Source organism: Molothrus aeneus, chromosome 4, assembly GCF_037042795.1.
Source record: "Molothrus aeneus isolate 106 chromosome 4, BPBGC_Maene_1.0, whole genome shotgun sequence".
NCBI lineage: Eukaryota > Metazoa > Chordata > Aves > Passeriformes > Icteridae > Molothrus > Molothrus aeneus.
In genome coordinates this window covers 47,870,536-47,890,989 of record NC_089649.1, presented here as the reverse complement: position 1 = coordinate 47,890,989, position 20,454 = coordinate 47,870,536, and the positions used below count along the sequence as shown (strand labels likewise).

Sequence of the window (20,454 nt, the reverse complement as noted above, 5' to 3'; positions counted from 1 at the left end):
ACCACAGAGACTTTAGGCACTTTATTCCAGGCTGCAGAATCCACTCTCTGAGCTGGGCACCCATTCACTTTAATTTTCATCCTTCCCTCCACCCTTCCCCTAAAAACATTATTTTAACAAATATTTTTTAACAAATATTATTTTAACAATATTTTAAATCCTAAATTAAGCTTACTGGATATGTTTTTATAGCATCTATATTTAAATTTAAAGATACCTAAGAAAACAGAGTGATGCTTTAAAACAATCAGTTCTTTCTTAATCTCTTCAGTGAAGAGAAATTAACTACTCTCTATCAATGTTTGCTAACAGACATGCAGCACATACAGAGCATGCATTTTATTCATGTATACACAGGCACACTATACCAAACTATTCTTCAGACTTGGGTTCATACAGAGCTGCAGATGGTAAACCATAAGCCAGATAGTTAATTAGTTGAGAAATAGATGTAACCATTTTCAATTTGTGTCTCCAGCTACAGCTGGGCACGTCCAGATGACAGAAACATGAAGTATGCCAGCCTTCATTGTGCTTGGTACAAAACAGAACTACTGGGACCAGACCCATTCATTTCAAAGCAACACTTTCCAGCAGTTTTAATGATAATTTCCATTTGCTGTTCACTTTGGGAAATTAATATTTTGCTTAAATATGGACAGGTTTTAAAAAATTGACAGTTTACTTAAAAATGGACAGTTAAGAGATTTAAGAAATAGTCACACTGTTCAAGCTCATAAATTGAGATGCTGGCAGAGTAAACTGTGGAAGATTTCTAGCTCTTCAGAGCAGGAAAGCTTCAAGAGACCAAGTCTATTTAAAAGCTAATGAAACAGAGCAAAGCAATCTAATAAAGTATGGGTAATTGATGAGGAAGTTGTAAAGGAAATAAAGCATTAGTTCACTAGTACAGCTGGCCAGCACATATGAACTGAGATTTCTCCTGCAGGGTCTGTACCCATGACTCTGCACTCTAGAGAAATGGGCACCTTACTGATACTGTGAAGGTCCCATAGTATACCAAACTATTGCATGTCAGTTAAGCTGCAGTAATCTATCTTTCTTTCTTTCTTTTCTTCTTTCCTTCCTCCCACCCCCCTCCAACCTCCCTCCCATCAAATAATTTCTATTAGCCACTCAATACTATCAACTTATTTCTTACACAGTAAGACTTCATACCAGTATTAGAATTCAGTTATTATTGACCTGAAATAAATATGAAGTAATATTTTGGATATATTGTATTATTAGTTACTGTAACAGACTATATTCTATTACACACACTTGAAATCCCCACAGCATTAGTTCATCTAATTCTGATCATCAAATATATTTGCTTCTAGGATATCAATGCATAGAAAATGAAAGCTGCTGAGAAGAATAGTAAATTATAAAATGTTTATTCAAAAGCTGCTTCTGAAGGGACCTTTGCAGGTTTTAGACTTGGGTTGTAACAGCAAGCCTTTTTCTTTACCCTACAGTAGTGACGTTGACTTAAGAGGAGACAGTCACGATTTTTGCTACATAAGTAGAATCCTAACTGGCCCCATTTCCCAGAGGATTTCATACATTTTAATCACAGGTCAATCCATGCCTGAGAAAGAGATTGAGTATAACTGATGTAAATACACCTGCCTTTTTATCTGGTTTCTCACCAAAGAATGAAAATCTAGGGCAGAGGATATGAAAGATACAAATGGAATGCTAAACATAAGGAAAGCAAATTTAAAGGCTTCCTATTTCGTAATTGCAAGACTTACTTGATCTTAATCCATTTCAGACTGCTCTTAGTTCAGAAATACAACCCAAGGCTTACCTGTCAATCATAACATTCACTAGCTTTGGGGGTTTTCTTACTTCCTGAACTTAAACTAAATGAAAAGAACAGGCCTACAACGTCGTTTGCATATCCTTTACAGACTGAATGGAGAAAACAGATTTAAGTTACTCTGATTTTGACAGTACTTTTGAAACATCTTTACTTTCTTCCTATGCTTGTTGTTTGACGGTGTGATATGAATTGAAATTGGAGTGTTCAAAATAGGAAAACAGATTTATATCTGTATGTCTGGATACTGGATACAATACCCCACTTGTTTCAGATGTGCTTCTAAACTACCTAAGGACGCCCAATTCGAAAATGTTCTCACTAACAAAAAGAAAAATTAAAAAAACCCCAAAAACACTCAGCACTGAAAGCAAATTTTTTAAACTTTTTTTCCCTGAAAAAATAATGCTTTAACCTAGTTTCATTGTCCTTTTTATTTTGTACTTGAAGCAATTTAATGATATGCCAGCTTTTTTAAAAGTAACAAAGGGAAGACTTTTTTAAAAAATTATGCTAATAAATTAGCACTTTTTAATTATGAAAGACATATGCACAAAATTACATAACAGACTAAGCCATTACGAAGTCTATGAATACCTTGAAACAGTTACCACAAAACATATTTGGGGTTCTGCATTGATACCTATTTTGTATGTAGATGAAATGAACAAAATTTTCCTTATTTAAACAGTAATATTTTGTATGCTGTTCAGAAAAATTTGTGGCTATTTATTAATTAAATTTCACCTGAAAATAAGAACCAGGTTTGCATATGAATGTGTGACATAAACAGATATATATTCCATTCCACTGACAGTGATCTAAAATGATAGCAAAAGTATCTTTTTTACTTGCAAAATGGCTGCTGAACACTATCTACATGTTCAAGATAATGTGTTCCTCAAAAATCTACCTTGAGAAAACCAGAAAAGGTTTCCTCATCAATACTTTAAATATGTTTCAAGGATATGAATGTAAATAGCAGATGTATTTCTCTGCAACAGTCACTAAGTAGATTCATTTTTTAGATAGGTGTGGTAAGACTTATGTCTAATGTCTACAGTTATATTTGCACTTTAGAATGTGGTCTTAGTTTTAGTCTCTTTAATTTAAAAAGCATCTCCTTAATTAAAAAAGCACTCACCTACAAAGGTAAGCAGGATCACCAGCAAAAGGATCAGAGCACAAATGCATGGAATCAGTATCAGGAGCAAAAGTCGAAGGAACTTGGCAGAAGCCAGTTTCTGAGAGCAGCCATCCCCCATACTATCCTCATCTGTTCCTAAGACCTGAAAAAAAAAATGCAGTTTTATCATGCTGGGGACCATCAGTAATACCTATGTTTTCAATAGCAGTCGTCCCTCCCTACTACACAGCTACATGATTTAAATATATGCTGTATATGGCTAATAGATTCTTAAGGACAAGTTGAATGTAAATTTTCTTCCCGGTGGACAGTCTAGCACAATCCATATCATTTATTAAATTTTACTCAATATCCAGAGACCTATAGCTTCATTGAAATGTCTAAACCTTTCTAATGAACTGAATGTTGGATGGGTATTTTATTTGAAAAAAATGCAAAATACATAATAAACTTAAGGAATAAGGCTAAATACAGATTATTTTATAATTTAAAACAATCCATTACTAATTATTCAAGAGCTCTGTGTTCTTGTTTCTTTTATTAAAGAATCAACATAGTATTATAACCTTTAAGTGACAATAGAAGACTTATTTGCACAGTAATGATGTCTGATTTTTTAAGTACTTTATATAATGCAAATCACATTTTCTGTTATATGAGTGGAATACAAAAGAATAGAGAAAAACAATTTTCTGAATTCAACTGAGCTGTACAAAAATTCAAACCCCTGTAAAAGCCTAAATATGCATTTTATATTTTTTAAACCTAACTCCATTAATACTATGATCACATATACTGGAGAAACGTCATTGGTTTTAAACAGAAACAAAAACAAAATTCCAAATTAATATTTAATAGCAAGGTTGAAACTGTTACAAAGTCAATGCCCCTTTGTTTGAAATTGACCAAGAAATAAAATCTTCCCTGTGATAACGTGAAACTGGATGATAAGTTTATTCATTACAGACAGTGTCTTCTCAAAGGATGACTAATAGTTTATCCTCTTTGTCAGGAAGATCAATCACATCAAAGATGGTTGTGTCAGGACGCAAGAGTAAAGGCATCCATTACCCTGACAGCCTCACCCCAAAGAACCTCAAGAGATTGAAGTCTACAACATAAATAATGTTAGTTCTTGTAAATGCCAGTCTCTGTGGGTTATCCCTTTGGCTGGCTCTGCTGAACATGCCTTTCTGTAAAGAGCAGGTCATCAGACTGACTGGCATAAACCAAAGCTGAACTATTTCTTAAGGAATTGCTGCAGACACTGGATTTGTACCACCTCACAACCTCAGTCCCATTTTCTGCACTGAATGAGAAGACCTCAGGCATAAGTAGGATTTGCAGAATTATCTTCTATCATTCTACAATATCTCCTGTTCCAGCATGGCACAAAGACTATTTGGAAGGTAATTTTCCTTACTGATAATAGAATTACCAACTACCCCTGAAACCCCTGGTTACTAGACACTGCAAGACCCTTGACAGACAGCAGAAGCCAAGAAAACTGCATTTGTGAAGATGTGTCTTTTCTGACAGTGCTAAGCATCACGTCATCTGACCACTTCGAGACTCATCCAGTGCAGTGTCTGTCCCATTTGACTTCTTTTCCTACTTTCACTGTTCAAAGTAAAGACATTAACACTGAAAATGCATATGGTATTGGTATGGTATGAGATGCTAGTAGCATCTCCCTTGATAGTCTTCCTCCTATTCCAGTGATTCAGTCTCAACGCAGTCCTACTACTAGATTTATCTAGCAAGCAGGATGGTAAACTTAAAGATGTTGGATTTATCTGAAAATCTGAAACAGCCAGCTCAGGATGAGAACAAAGAGTGTCTGTTGAAACAATCTGAGTGAGATGATAAGGTCTGTAATCTAATCCTCATCTTCCACAACACAAAAAATAAAAACAATATTGCAGAGACTTAATTGGTTGTCAGAATTATTTTTTCTTAATCAGCAGCTTATTCAGAAGTAGTAAATGTTTCAAACCAAGACTTTAGGATATCTCAGCTTAATTAATGCCCTTGTCCACAAGTGACATCTAAAACATTCAGTCACAGATAAAATTAAGGATTTAGGTGAATATTAGGAACTTTAATCCATGTAACATTCAGACAATACCTGCTTGACTTCCTGCAGTCCACACTTGTCTACCTTGTCATATTAAAGTCTTCAGTGTCTGCCTGACATTTTGCTTCTGGTAATGCTGGAATCCAGCAGCTTTAGCTGCTGTACTCATAGCAGGCTTCCCTGAATCCCACAGCCTGGGTTTCCACAGCGTGTATTAGGTCCCCTTGTGAGTTCTGAGCACAGGTAACAGAGGAATAACACAACTCTGCTATGGACTCAGATCTCCCAAAACTCTGCCATAATTACTTCTGAAAGCGCAGACAACCATGCAGTAGATGCAGTGATCCCACAGGAAAGGGGGCAATTGAGTTCAATACCCTGTTTTGCCTGAAGCAGTTAAAAAATGAGATCTACAACTGAGCAGACTATCACAACCACATAAACACAGACTCCTCTTGAATCAGAGCACGCCATGCCTTGAACTTATGATATTCTATTAAAAAGAACGTGGTTCTTCTGAGCCAGACAACAAGGAGGCGGACCATCACTACACAGCTCAGTGATCAAGGCACTTGGGAGCTGATTCTTAGTTTCTTCAAGACAAACAAAATTTAAATCCAGCTCATTTTCCTAAAGAAATTACTCCCAACCAAGATGCACTTCTTGCAAGTCCCAAGCAGAAATGTCCAACTCTACCTAGTGTAATACAAAGTAAATTCTGACCTGTGACTCCATGAAGAGTTTGTCTTAGGAGTAAAAACTTAGCAAGAAAGAACAAAATTTTTGTTCTCAAATATTTGAAAAAACATTCAGAAATAGTACCCATCATTACTTTTTGACTCTTTTTGTTAAGAGGGGTTGACATTGATTATTTTGGAGGCACATGAGTTCTTAATAATCTCAAGCACAAGTGTTTAACTGACAGCAGTTATCACCATTGTCATATATAAACCTTAGAGTCAACCTAGCAGAAACATTAAATGTGTGTCAATTAAAACAGCGATCCTGTGTTTACACGAGAAATGTTTTCTAAAGTCTACTAGTGTTGTAAATACTACTTACTTTACATAAATGTTCAAGACTAAATGAGAACATCAAACATTTTCTTTCTTTTCTACTCCTGAAAGCAATAAATCTCAATCTTTGTATTGACAACTCACTGCCACAGATTTTAAAATGAGCTGTTGTATCCAAATTTACTTTCAGTGGCTGCTCAAGAAAAGAATGCTGTATTGTTAAAGATATGCTTCTTTAAGCACCATGAATTACGTGTTCTGTAGAACTGCAAAGTAAATATTTATAGGCAACTAAACAGCATGTCATATTTTTCCCTTCTACAGGAAAAGACCTCAGGAAAAACAATACACCTGTTTAAATCATCATCAGTGACTATGCAAGCATAAATTATTTTTTCTAGTTTCCCAATATTATCATTTTCCATCACTTGAACATCTACATTAGGTTTTTTCTGTCAATTTCTCTGATGAATATAAACTAAAACTAGAGATAGTGTTGCTGTTTCCTATATCAACAATGAGACTTTAATAAAGTGTCCTATAGATAAACATGAATGACATGAACACCTACTGGTTGTATATTCCCTGACAGTATTTCTTTTACTCTTGCCACCAAATATTGCAATACACAAAGAATACATGCACCAGCTTCAAGTGCTCTAGTATGACAATGGTATCTGCATAAACTGCAGACATGCTCTGTTCTCTCAGTTCTTATGAATAATGGAATAGAGGAACAAATAATAGACTAAAGACATAAATAATGGAATTGTCAGATAAAAATGGGCCTATGGAAGGAAACAGGGGTGCAAAATGCTTATTCCTTGGCTCACTTCAAGCTTCTAGGTTAGTGGCTGAGAGAAGAAACCAGTCTCCCTCAATTCTTTGTGTAGTTAACAGTTTCTCTGACTCATTCTCTATGTCTGAGGTACCTGGTAGATACTTATATCTCCCTTTCCAAGGAAAGGACAAGAAGACTTAAAAGCAGGATCCTTGAGCGTCCACTGAAATAAATCAACCCTAAATGTTAAAGATTTCAAAATGAAATAGATTTAGCCAAAAATCTATAGCACTGGACTAAAACATAGTCTCAATACTTGAAGAACAGGTGCAAGTTCTCTTCCAACCACTGCTATTAGAAAACTCAATCTAAGAAATATTTTTCAGAATTAAATACTGTGTGCAGTTAGGAAATATCTGTGTTTGTTTTTTAAGGCAACAAGTAATTTGCTTTTAATACAAACATGCTTTGTATTTAACAAGAATATAGTCAGAAGAGAGGATACCTAAAAACATCAGATAATTTCTTCTGACAGCTAAGAGGTTTTGTCCCTAACAAAATTACATTAACCACTGCTAACCTGAGTGGCATTCTTTCAGTAATGACTGCAATAAAGGAAATAGACTAAAAATAAATTCTGAGCTAATTTCAGTGTGTATTTTTTAAAAATTCTAGGTATCTAGGACTGCTGGATCAGACCGCTCAGTTTATTTTCTGGAACCACAGAAGGAAGAAAAAAGTAAGATGAAAAAGAGTGTGTAGTCCCATCTGACTGCAAAAAGACTAAGAATTCATTGGACCAAAATTCACAGCTTATTTTCTGCAGGACATGGAAAGAATCTGATCTCATGGCTGTCATTTCAATAACATGCCTGTCATATTAAAGCAGAGAAATGACAGATTACATTAAGATTTATGGGTGAAAAGCCTATGGCAGTATGCAATTTTCCTTTTAGATACTAAAAGTATCTAAGTTACTAGTCTATAAAACAGCCTGAATCATGGTATAAGCACTCGACAAAAATATCTCCTGCTGTTGTCACCACAGAACTAACAGATGTTCTCCCAATAAAGGAGTATCATTAGAGCTAATTGCCTACTGTCAGTATCTTCTGTGCATGATGGGTCTCTACATAGAAATGTAAAAGACACCTCCTAGATCAGAAGCATTAAAGTATGTTGAGCAAGCCATACACCAAAGCATTATTTAGTGTTTGTAATGGAGAGAAATGGAAAGAAGTACTAACATGAAATGCAGAAAGAACGTCAGAGGGCAATAAACAGGTCACCTCATAATGCCATTGCCCTCAGAAGTCCACATAATGCCACTGAGGAGTCTGCTATCCAGCCAAGCAATAATTATGTAAGATTACAAAAACTATCTGCAGCTCTTTCCATATCCTTGATACTGTTCCTCTCCTAATGTTGAAGCAGTGCTTGGTTGTCAGGTCTTGTGATTTCATCTGCTTTTATGATGCTGGTCTTAAATCTCTAGATACTGAACTGACATGACCATACCAGCCATTACAGCTTTTCCTTTGCCATTAGAGGAAGATGGTTCCCATCTGTTATGGCTACAGAGCAAAAACTGAGCATGTGAAGTGTCAATGTTTAAGCACAAACCACCACATATATATTTCAATTTAACCATACTCATTCTTACAGCCTTTTCTGATCAACTCATAATATTCTAAGGCCTGGTAATGAGTAACAGAAGCTGAAAATGGCCTACAGTTTTTATCAGTTCTGTCCTGTTTACATGAATACTAGGAGGCAGCAATGCACCTCCATTCGACTACTTTATTGTCAAAAAAATATAACATCATACTTCAATAGTCATTGTAACAAGTAGAAAGTGTGAGATAAATCCTCCAGAGGTACAAAGTCACATACTAAAAACACATATAGGCAAAAATTTGCAGAATATTTCATTTTCAGTGTCAGAGGAATTAGAGAGCCAAATTGAAATGGATGCTGACAAATAAATGTAAAGGTAGCATAAGAAACTGGATCCTAAGCAGCTTTTGTCTGCATTTACAAGCAGTACCCAAATTCTAGTGTACACAAATTGAAGAACAGTAGTGTCATAGTTATTCTAAAAGGAAATAGTGCCATTTAGAGGGGGTAAAAAACTTCTCATGCAGTAAAGTAGAAAAAAAAAACCCAACAAACCAAACACCTTTTCATACAGAAGGCAGGAAAAAAACCCGAACAAACAACCCTTTTCATACAGCAAATCAGCAAACATGAAAAGTATGTTATCATCACAAAGTTATTTGCCAATAAAATGCACTATTTTCCTGATAGTTCAAGTTTATTGTAATCTTGTGACTTCTCCCAGGGAATTCCATATCCTCAGACAAAATACAAATTGCTCACATAATCCATTAGAAGTCCATTTGGACAATCAGACCTCCCTTCTCTTCCATTAAATTAATCAATCCAAAATATAGAGTATCCCACTAAGGAAGATGTCATATAAAGCTGGGCATATCTTTCCAAAGTAAGTATTTGGTTGGTGCTAGAGGCCAGATTCTTTTGCTTGAAGCATAAACATGAAAGTTTGGAGTTCTGAGCTTATTCTCATTTCATCTAGCTCTTCAGGGAAAGAATACACTGTTCTATCCTGACAATGTAGTGGACTATAAAGGCACTTTGAAAAACAGCTATTTGATATCAAAATAAACATAAATAATTTAATAATTGGTCTCCCTAAAAATATTTTATTTAGGCATCAGAAAGCTATTGACAAGCAAACTCTTGACCTTGACTCTCCATTACAAGTGATCTATGCTTAACATCTCATGCAAAAGATGGAAGTGGAAAAGAAAGGATTTCCATGGATTCCATGTGTGATAGCAATAACTGTTCTCCATCTCATTGTAAATAAGAACTAGACACACCATTAGCCAACATATACAGTCAGTACAAATCTGTCTTCAAAACTTGAATTAGAAAACAGGGAAAAAGGATATTTATCATTACTAGAGAACAGTAGTATCACTCTTATGTTGCGATCCCTTCATTTTTAAAAAGAAGTGCTGCTGAATAATGATTTTGTTTTGGCATAAATGCTAATTGTTTACATACTTTGTTATATATTGTACATATTTACAATTATTTATCATTTCACTGATGTAAAGGTAAAACTACCATGGGGATACTTCCCACATTTACAATGGAACTTTGTTGAATTCTCAAGAATGTTCAGATAAGGAAATAGTACACCTGATAGCACACTTACTACTTGTAGTAAGTGCATCACTGTGATGCAATTTTATTTAGAGTAATAAAAGTTCTCTCTTTTATTACTCACAGCTGGTGGCAAAGATGTGTGATGCAGCCATTCCTCATAAAATGGGCAAGGTTCAGTAAACATATGGAAGATAGCAAAGATTTTTTAAAAACTGAAGTGTGTATGAAAGGCAGTAATTTTAAGGATTAGACTATGGTTAGCATTATCTGTTACTTCTCAGTGCCAGAACACGAACATCCATTCAGCTCACTTGCACAAGCAGTGGGAAATTGTTCTGGGGAAAATACTCTTTAGCTAATGCAGAATTCATGCTCTAGGGGTTCTTAGTTTTCTTTAAGTTGCTACGGCTTGCAAAAATTACTCATGGAAGTTTCCACAGCGCCGTGCTGTTTTTCTGAACACACAGAGAGACTATTTTAATGCTTTCCTGACTACCCAGATGTTCATTGCATTGAGCTAAGCATGCTGAACAGCGATGGCAAGCCTCTGGCTACACACTGCTGACAATCACAACCCAGCAAGCAGGGAGTAAGTAACACAGTATACCCTCTTCAGGTTCCTGCCTAGCTGGGAATTCAATGAGTAGATGTCTGCAGAAGAGCCACTAGCATAAGAAAGGCAAATTTGAAAACCATAAAAAAAAACACAACAGACAAATCTTAGTGGCCTACTTTCTGACAATTAAAAAAAAAAAATTGGAAAAAAACAAAAACATTTTGAGGGGGTGGAGGGATACTGTTAGTTGAAAACTTCCTCTTACAAGAATCTTTCAAGCCTGGAAAACTAGAAAGGGCAAAAGGAAATCCTGCCTGTCTTGTGGCTCACATTCAGTGTATCAGTCACCCACTGCCTATGTAGAAATGCCATCAGAAGCCCCACCCCACACAAAGTAGTTACGAGCTCATAATTGGAGATACCTTTTTTTCCTGTTAATGCCTCATCAGTAGGGTTTAACCCTCTGTGCAATGCCTACTGCTGATTATACAACTGCTAAGCCCATTTGAAATCAGAAGCTTTCAATTACATTAACTAGATGGTAAATTAGAATGCAAGCTAAAAAATTGCAGGAATCTTTTTAAAAGCACTTGTCTCTTTATCTTTCATGCACTTTTAATCATTTTTTTCATTAAAAATGCATAATTATTCTTCAACTATAAGCATCTACCTAGAAGAAATTAAAATTTAGAATTTGAATGTATAATGTTAACTTTACTGATTTTTTTTCTGAATTATGATTTAAAAAGATACTAACCCTTGGGCCAAAGATAAGGCCAACAGTAATATCAGTCAAAGGAAAGGATTTGATTTAGTGTCAAAGCCTTATCTGTACAGCATAGCTGGATTTTTATTTGACCTCCTCCAAAAGATGAAAATGGGGTTATGCAATATCACAAAGGTCGATAAACTACTACTACCTAAAAAATTTAGAGGCGACTCATTCATTTTTCAGTAGGGTACAACTTTGTTCAGAAACATGTCATCTTTGAACATTTTGCTTCAGTAAAAGAAAATAAAGAAAAGAAAGAATATTTTTTGAAACTACCAGGACATTGAGGCAGAAATAACTAGAGAGGTGACTAGAGATTAAAACTATTCAATATTGCTGAACTTACAAAAGAAATGAGCCAATACAGAAAAGATCAAGTGGGTTAACAAGGCACTCACATTGGTGTATATATTTGACTAGGACTTTGATATAATAATTAAGCTTTATAGATCACATAAAGATTTATGGGATAAAAACATCCATCTAAGTCACTGAGACAATAACAATCTGATTATTTCATCAAATAATAAAAATTCTACTGTATTTATGGCTAGAAATATTCAATTTGTCATCCCTAGAACAGATGCCAGATTTCCTTCCATTCACATTTTCTTTGGAAAACTCCAAGAGTCATAGAATAATCCCACCCATGATAAGGAAAAAGCAAATGAAAACCATCTGGAGTCTCAAACCATCCAAACCATCTCATACCATCAATACTATTCCATATCTCTCACTTTATAGGGAAAAGGATTTGTTAACAACTTCTAAATACATTCAATCATCATTTCAGACTTCCTTTCCAGGCTTGTCTACATGCACTTCAAATTATTTAAGCTAACACCCTTAAAATGGCTGAGCAGGATAAAACAAAGCTTATGAAAGGCATTTACTACCTAATTCTGCTATGTAGTTGCTGCATATTGAAAGGCAATGTAAGAAAAAAAAGAAGAAAGATAGCTACTTACTCTACAGTTCCTAATATTATTTCAGATATATTATCAATTTAGGCAATATTTGCAGATGCACAGAACTAGCTTTTTCAAACAATAAAGTATCTCTCAGCAACATCTGTCGCTCATGGCAAAAAAGGAAAGGTTGTTAAGGCAAGGTGGGCTCAGCTGTCTGTGTTCCTTCCGGGAGATGTGAAAATGCAGAAGGCTGGGAAAAGCCTGAGAAACGTAGCCTGTGCTGCTTCAATAATCTCCAGGTGCCACTGGTTTCAGGACAACTTTACCACAGGCAAAGTAATCCACCCAGTAAAAAATATGATAGCAAAAGCAGCAGCAATGGAAAACATGTCCATGTTGCTCCGCTGTCCCACAGAAGTCAGGAGAAAACATGATTGTGTATTACAGCTATCTGCTGGACTATCACATCCATGCAGAGCTGCAGGACTCAGAGATGTGGGATGGAAAACTCCTCAATGCTACCTACCAGAGGTTTTATTCCCAAGAGAAAGACCTGGCTGCTTTCTGAAATCATTAGTGAGAGGAACAATGCAAGGAGCACATAAGCAATTTCTCACTGCTTCACTCAGAGGCAAAAAAGGGGCAAAATAAGAGTCTCTTTCCTTAGGAAATGCTTCCTGAATCTTTGATGTTATCAAGAAATTTTCAATAATATTAGAGTGACAGTATAGGCTATTTTGAAACTAGGAGTTCTTTTGAGGTGATGAACAGTAATAGGAATTGCTCTGGGCAGTTACTACTACTGCTAAATCACTGCCAAGTGAAATCTCTCTCTGGCATCAAACAAATCGGTTCTGAAAGATTCTAGCATATTAGTTTTTAAAACACCAGGTTCTGTAAATGGCAGAACTGAGTGTTACATGTTTTAGGAAGGGAAGAAAGGAAAGACAGACTGACAATCACCAACCAGTCCCAAAGCAAGAGCACCATACACTGAATACTGGAATCTCCCTGAACTACAACACATGAATTGGAGTAGATGAAATCTGATGCAGTCCTAAAAAAAGGAAACTCTACCTTCACTTCCTTTCCCTTAAAGAACTAGGTGAAGATAATTAAATGTTCAACATACAAAATACTTCTTTTGCAAGAAAAAGTTGGCCTTGGAATTCTGGAAGAGCAATAGCTTACAGGAGCACCTGCAGTGATGCAACCTGACAGTCTTTTTTCCTACAGACTTACAGGAGCTGTCCCCCAGGGGCAGCACCTGAACCATCACAGCACAAACTTCACCATTCAAAAGCAGCTCTGTCAGTATCTGATTTTCAGCCTCTATTCAGTTTCTACAGGTCAACGTGGTAAAAAGCTACCTTATGCTGGAAACAACTCAAAAAAACTAGAGAACTGTAAACTGTGTGGCACCCAAACAAGCAGATGGTGCAAAGGTTCCATTCTAATGACAGAAATGATGAAAAGGAACGGAAGGATGGCTGGGTTATTTTCACTCCTTCATGATTTAGGGATAGGGGAAGAGGGACAGGGAAGCAGAAAACCACAGAGGCAACACTGCTACTCTGGTCAGTACCCTGGCCACCACTTGTGTCCCAATTACATGGATATCCATGTAGGTGGCAAGCTGTTGGCAGTGGGGGGACTGCAAGTTTGGCCTCCTTGAGAAGAGAGCAGGAGCTGCTGTGTGCCACATATGCCCAGTTCCACCTGGATCCACAACACAGGACACAGCTGAGCCCATCAACCAAGTTGATGGTGCCTCCATGAGAAAGTATTTAAGAAAGGGCACATGCACCACACAGGCAGAGAAGCAGGAAAAGAGTGAGATACAGCAGAGCAAACACCAAGGTCAGAGAAGTACACGCTCCATGGTAGAGCAGATACTCCCTCCTAAAGGACTGCAGCCCACAGAGGAACCACACCAGAGCAGAGGATGAGTAAGAATGAAGGAGCAGAAGAGAACCACAGTCCTTCCCTGCACTGTTCATTGCCTCACTGAAGGGACTGACTGCCAACTGTGGCGATAACAAGGGGGAAGGAGAGGAGTCTGAAGGGAAGCTGAGAGGTCTGGGAAGTGAGAGGTGTTTTCCTGAGGTGTTTTAATGCTTGCTTCATTTTTTCTTTTTGTTTCACAATATCTGAGTCAGTCAATATGTATTAATCAGTAATAAACTAATTTACTCCACTCAAGTCTGTTTTGTCCATGATAGTGACCACGAAGGGATCTCCCAGCCTTTATCTTGACCTGTTAGCTTTCTCATTCTTTCTGTTTTCTTCCCCATCCCACAGGATGGGGTAGGGAGAGAGCAAGTGGACATGTGGAATGGAAATAAAATCTTTTAAAAAAATCTTTAAAATCTTGGCTGTGGGCTGAGGCCAGGCCACCATCACCCTTAAGAGTCGGCTGTGCCCTGAAGGGCACTGAGGGCCAACAACTGTGACATGGATGAACCAGTAGCATAAGACAGCATTTTTTGGTCATTTTTTGCTGGCTTTAACCCCCAGATATTCAAGTTTCACAGGTAAAATAACCAGAAATAATATATGCACAATATAGTTACAAGTACTGCTTTAAATTATAATGTCTTGAAACCATAGCCAAGGAGCATCTATCCCTTCAGGGGAGCAGCTGTATGCACAGGGTAGACACAGGATGGAATCTAATTTAGACTTCAGAGGTAGCAACATTCTCACCTCTTTTTGAAATGAGAATCTCTTGCTTGACAGTCATCTTATTATTTTTACATTTAGGAAATTAACCATTTTTTGTATTTCTTTCATCTTTGCTGGTTAGAAAGGCAAGCTGAAATTAAAAATGCTACTCGGAACTATCTGTTCACAGCAAAAATGAATTATGCTTCCATCTGACAGAGACAAAAGCATTCACTGGGGCATTAAAGCGTACACAGATTTAGGAGCGGGGGGAGCTCTCAGTAGAGCTGCCGGGAGCGCCCAGGGGACAGCGGGAGCCGGGCCCGGTGCGGCCCGAGAGCCGCCGGGACCTGCCGGCCGGGCTCCCCGGCAGCTCTATTTTTACTACGGTATGTTTTGCATTCAGACTTTCCACTGCAGGCGGCCCGGGTCAGGGGATCCGCTCTGCCGGGGGAATCTGACAGGTCAGCTCAGCCAGAGTTATTTATAGAGGGCGGGGGACTGAGGGAAAGGATGCGATCGGCATCGTATTCTTCTGCCGCGGGGCTGCGGACTGCGAGAGGCACCCAGGAGCAGCCCCCCTTTCGCCCCTCAGCACAGCCGGGCAAGGCCGCCGCGGCCGGGAGAGGGGACAGCCCGCTGGACACGGGGACAGCCCGCTGGACACGGGAGCTGCTGCCGCGAGAGCCAAAGGACAAGGCCCAGGCGCTCTTCCTTCCCTCTTTGCCTCCAATTTAACTCCTGCAGCCTCTCGGGGAGCGAGGGCCACCCCACTCCCTGCAGTCCCAGCAAATGGAGGGGGGGCTCCCACCTCCCACACCCTGGCACCCAGAGTGAGGCCCAGGACAGTTGCAGTGAAACTGCACACAAGGCAGCAACTGACTGCGGAGGACCAAGAGAATTAACAATTCAGAGGCAATGAGAATAGTCAGGCTGCAGCTATCTGGATACTGTCTTCAGTCACTTCATGAGTGCAAGGACTTTTGCAAAGAGGATTTAAGCTTTCTTTCTCCCACTATGACAATCCATCACTTCACAGCAGGTTATCACCTACCCTTCTTTCCTGGCACTGGCGAACTCTATGTACCCAGCCTGCCACTCATGAGGTCCATTTCTTTTCAGTAGGGAAAGAAAATGGGACAGATTACAAGCATCAGTATTTCAAACTGTAATCACACTGCCCCCCTCAAGCCCTGCTGCTTACTTAGCTACTTCATCCTGAAGGCATTTAAATATCAGGAGGTGTCTGGCAGCCACATTTGAAAGGGCCTAAGCTGCATGTGCAAGTCTAAAACTGCCCTGCTGCAAGTGGCCTGACATCCGCCCCTGCCAAACCCTGCCTGACATTCAGAAACAAGACATTCATCTGGCCTTGTAAGCACTTGCTAAGGATGCCTGACACGCTGACAGGACTCTTCCCACACAATGTAGCTATAACCACCAACTTTTAAAACCTGACCACACTAGGAGTTAGTGCCAGTGTATGTAACTGCCTAAGAGCATGATATGCTCAGCCTGAAAGCACATGACCTGGTACCCAGGGCCTCCCAGTCCAGGTGGGGTCAAATCCACAGTTCCCACTTCTTAAGGAAGTACCAGTAGCACTTATATTGTGTCTCCTGGATTGGGATGACCTGAATCTGCTGGGCCTCAGCATGGCAAAGATTGACAGAGCTCAAACATCCACTTAGCCACACTGAAGTGCTGTCTTCCTGCTTGTGAACAAAGGGTTTGTTTACAGTTCACCATTTGTTGGTTAGAGCAGTTGAGTGGGAGCTGCTCGATTTCTTTGCTAGATACAACAATCCCAAAATTCCCTTGCCTGTTTCACCTTCAATTCAAAGGACCATTCTCCATCTGACAAATGAGATTTCTGTCTAGGTGCTTATCCACCTCAGCCTCTGCACACATTCCTTGTCTGGCTGTGCAAATAATGACAAGAAATTATGTGTCTGGCAATACATGGACTTAATACAATGCTAGGACAGTACTGTTCCTCAAGGGAGCTGAGTGCTAAGACCTAAACATGTATATCAGCTTAGCAGGAAAAGAAAAATTTAAGAAAGAGCAACTCCTACATTCAAGTAAACCCACATTTTAAAATAATTACTGGCACTGTTAACAGTCCTAGCTTTGACTTGTATCTGCAGACATCATCTAATACATCATTAACAGCCAAACAATAAGAGAGATACATAAAATCGCCCTGTGCACATTTTATAGAACACCTCAAATCATTACACATTTCCAACCATCTACCTACAATACTTTTAATTCGCTGGACATTCCAGTTATCTGCATACAGTTGAGTGCCAGCTAAGACTTATGGAAAGGAAGTGAATGTTTTCTTCAGTATTTTATAGTTCCAGCTCCAAAAGACTCAGGAAAAACAGTATTTTGTCCTGATGGCTTCATGGGATACTAAAAGCACAAGCAAGCTCCTCTAACATGGGAAAGCATGCTGTATTACCTGGCTCACCACCAGGAGAGCCTTCTCAGGAGGATGAGTGCTGGTGGCTTCCTTAAAAATGCATGCTGAGTGAGGATTATATGTGGGGTTGGAGGGTCAGGCTTCTCCACAGGCAGAAAGACCTGCCTGTTGGGGTACTTCATAAATGGCCTTTGGAGGAGGGAAAAAAGTCATGAGCATTTCATTTCTAAAAGAGGTTTAAACATTGTTTAGGATTCCTTTGTTCAGCTGAAGAAGTCCCCATCTTTCCACAGAACCTAGATGTCCAAGGTCCTCTGGGGATACCACCAGCTTTTATAGGGACACAGGTAGAGTAGTTCTCTAATTTCTTGTATTACAACTTTGCTGTTTGGACTATCTCAGTGAAACATTCATTCATTCATGTGCCACAGCACCCAAGAAGCTTATAACAGAGATCTCCAACTAGAGCATCCATTACAAAAACAAACAAAAGAATTTAGTCTGCTGACTGGTCCCTCTTTTAGGAACACAGGAAGGGTGTATGTACCCATATGGAAAAATCTACTACTACACTCTTACTGCTGAAAGCCAAAACTTCCCAAGAGATCCTGTGAATGCATTAAAAGCTCTGGATATTTGATTTCACTTCAGAGTTTCATAATCGCAACCAGACTGCTAGTAAATTAAGTTAATTAATTAACTGCCTCCCATGAAATGCATCCAAGGACTCTGCATTTTAAATTAAGTGGAGCAATGATACTACTGAAGTATACTGCCGTGTTTATAAACTTGTGAAACCCCCTGCTGTGGCATTTCGGTCGCGTACGATCGGTGTGACAGTGCGAGAAGCTCCGTCGCCCTCCCCGCAAGTGCCCGGCATCAGGCTCAGCACTCCGGCGCGGCCCTCGCCGGTCCCTCCCGGCAGCGGAGGGCGAAGGCAGCCGCTCTCTCCCTGCGGACTCTGCCGCTGGGCTCCCCGCTGTAGAGCTGCGGCCCCCGCCGCGCCTGCCCCTCTGACAGCGCACCCGAGCCGGGACACTGGGGAGACATCTGCGCCCCGGCCAGCGGAGGGAAGGGCAGGCTCAGGGGACCCACCCTCCAAGCTCGCACCAGTGCAGCAGCCACCTCCTGCAGATTCCCCCTCGCCCTCTCTTATGCAGCCTCTCCCATAAGGGCCACAGACTCCCTCATCCCTCCCCACAGGTGTGTGCTGCGAGACTGCCCACGCCACACCTGCGCTACCCCCTCCGGACACTTGCAAGCACACAGGCTGGCTCTCCCTGGAATGATTAGGTGCCTCCTCTGTGACCCTGTACTGGATCACCTCCTGACGGCCAGCGGTACCATCCCGCCGGACAGCCGTGGGAGGGGACTCGGGGTCCCTCCACCCGACCGCAAGGTGCACCGACGCAAGGATAAAGCCAGCTCCCGCTGATGCCGGGGGTAACCACCGCCCCGGAGTCACGGTGCACCGGTTACCCGGGAGCCCAGACCCCGATGGAGCTGCCATGACAGCCCTGACAGACGTTAAGCCTGAACTTTGCTCCTGCAAATCCTGTTGTCGGATTCGAACAACTCTCCGCTCCTTCCAGCGGCAGAGCATTTACCGGGCACAGCAGCCCCGCTGATCTTCCGCGCTTGGTGAGAAAAGCGGGTCGAGGGCGCCGCTCGGCTCTCCCTGAGACGCCGACAACGAGCACTTGCTGGCTGCGGCTCACCTGCCGCCTCTGAACGCGGCCGTCCCCGGCGCGTCCCCGCAAGTTTAGACACAGGAGCGCTCCGGGACGGCTCCATCGCGGCAGGCTGGGCGCGGCAGGTCACTTGTCCCCGGCCGTCCCCTAGGCCGCCCCTCCGGGGGACACGGTTCCTGCCTTTGAGCCACGGGTCCGTTCTCGCTACAACAGCTCGGCGAGGGCTCCTCCTCCGCCTGCCCGAGCACCGTACCGCTCAGCCCCGCGGCGGCAGCGCAGGCTGTGCGCCGCGCACGGGAATTGCCCCTGGGCCGGCTGCGGCCGGAGGTGTCCCCTGAGCGCACTGCCCCCGCCCGCAGCCCGGGGGTCACCGAGCGGCGGAGCCAGCCGCCCTCCCAGGCCCCCGGCCCGCGGTACCCAGGCGGCCCCCCGCGAGGAGGAGAGCGCCCCGAGGTTCGCCTTACCCGGCTGGCGGAGAGGACCTGCCGGTAGCGCTCCTCCTCCGCAGGCAGGGCAGGGAACTGTTGCGTGGAGAGCATGCTCTGGCTGCTGCTGACCCCTCTCCACTTTGGCCGCCCCCTCACTGTTCTCTACCTCGGTCTCTGACGAACCGCGTCCACCCGCCTCCTGCACAAACACACTTGCGAGGAGGGCTTCGCATTTTGTCTGCTCTGCAGACTCCCCCTCCCCGCTCCTCCACCCAATAATAATAAACCTCCGCAAGAAAGAGCCACATCCCCACCCCTTTCGCACACAAGGCTCTACCCCTTGGGGGCACGCTGAGAGACAGCCCACTTGCTAATTTCGCCCTAAAGCCATCCCCCAGGGAGGGCGGATGGAGTGGGCACAGCCTTTGCGCCCCTCCCCATCCCCCCATCCGGTTAAGGGACGCCTCGTCACGCTGCGAAGGGCTGCAGGTGGCAAGACAAGCCTGAGTCAGAGATGATGTAAGGGGCAAGAATCCGCGGAGTTCGCCCCTCGCACCCCTTACCTTGGCTCGCCGGGCCTCCGCCGCGCCCTGGCCCCCGGGCCGCCCGCCCGGACGCGCACTTGCGGCTGAAGCGATCCGAAGCCAGCCCAGCGCACGGACCTGCGGGCGCTCTCGGCCCATCGAGTCGAGGCGCAGAGTTCAGAGCGGAGGTTGGCAAGCATGGGCCAGACTCCCGTATCCCTTCATTCATCCGCGGGTGGACTTCCCTGCGCTTTGTTTTACGTTACTGTCCGGCAAAGGCTTTCCTTTCAGCCCAGGGACGGAGAGTTTCGTGCCTGCAGGGACTGCAGCGCTTCCCTCTGTAGCACAGCGGCTGGCCTGCCGCAGCCCGGCTTCTAACGCTCCAAAGAGAGCTGAAAGAGGCGCTGGCATCGCAGAAGCGGAGGGGAAAGAG

At 41.6% G+C, this 20,454-nt stretch overlaps 1 protein-coding gene across 1 annotated transcript in view; it reads right to left on the bottom strand.

Annotated features, from left to right (window-relative positions):
* CORIN (corin, serine peptidase) overlaps nucleotides 1-20,250 on the bottom strand; it is a 111,632-nt gene extending 91,382 nt beyond the window's left edge. Inside the window, 3 exon segments of the mRNA XM_066548459.1 lie at nucleotides 2,973-3,117; nucleotides 20,061-20,108; nucleotides 20,110-20,250. Of these exon segments, the coding sequence (XP_066404556.1) occupies nucleotides 2,973-3,117; nucleotides 20,061-20,108; nucleotides 20,110-20,250 (334 nt within the window).
* Between the last annotated feature and the right edge of the window lie 204 nt (nucleotides 20,251-20,454).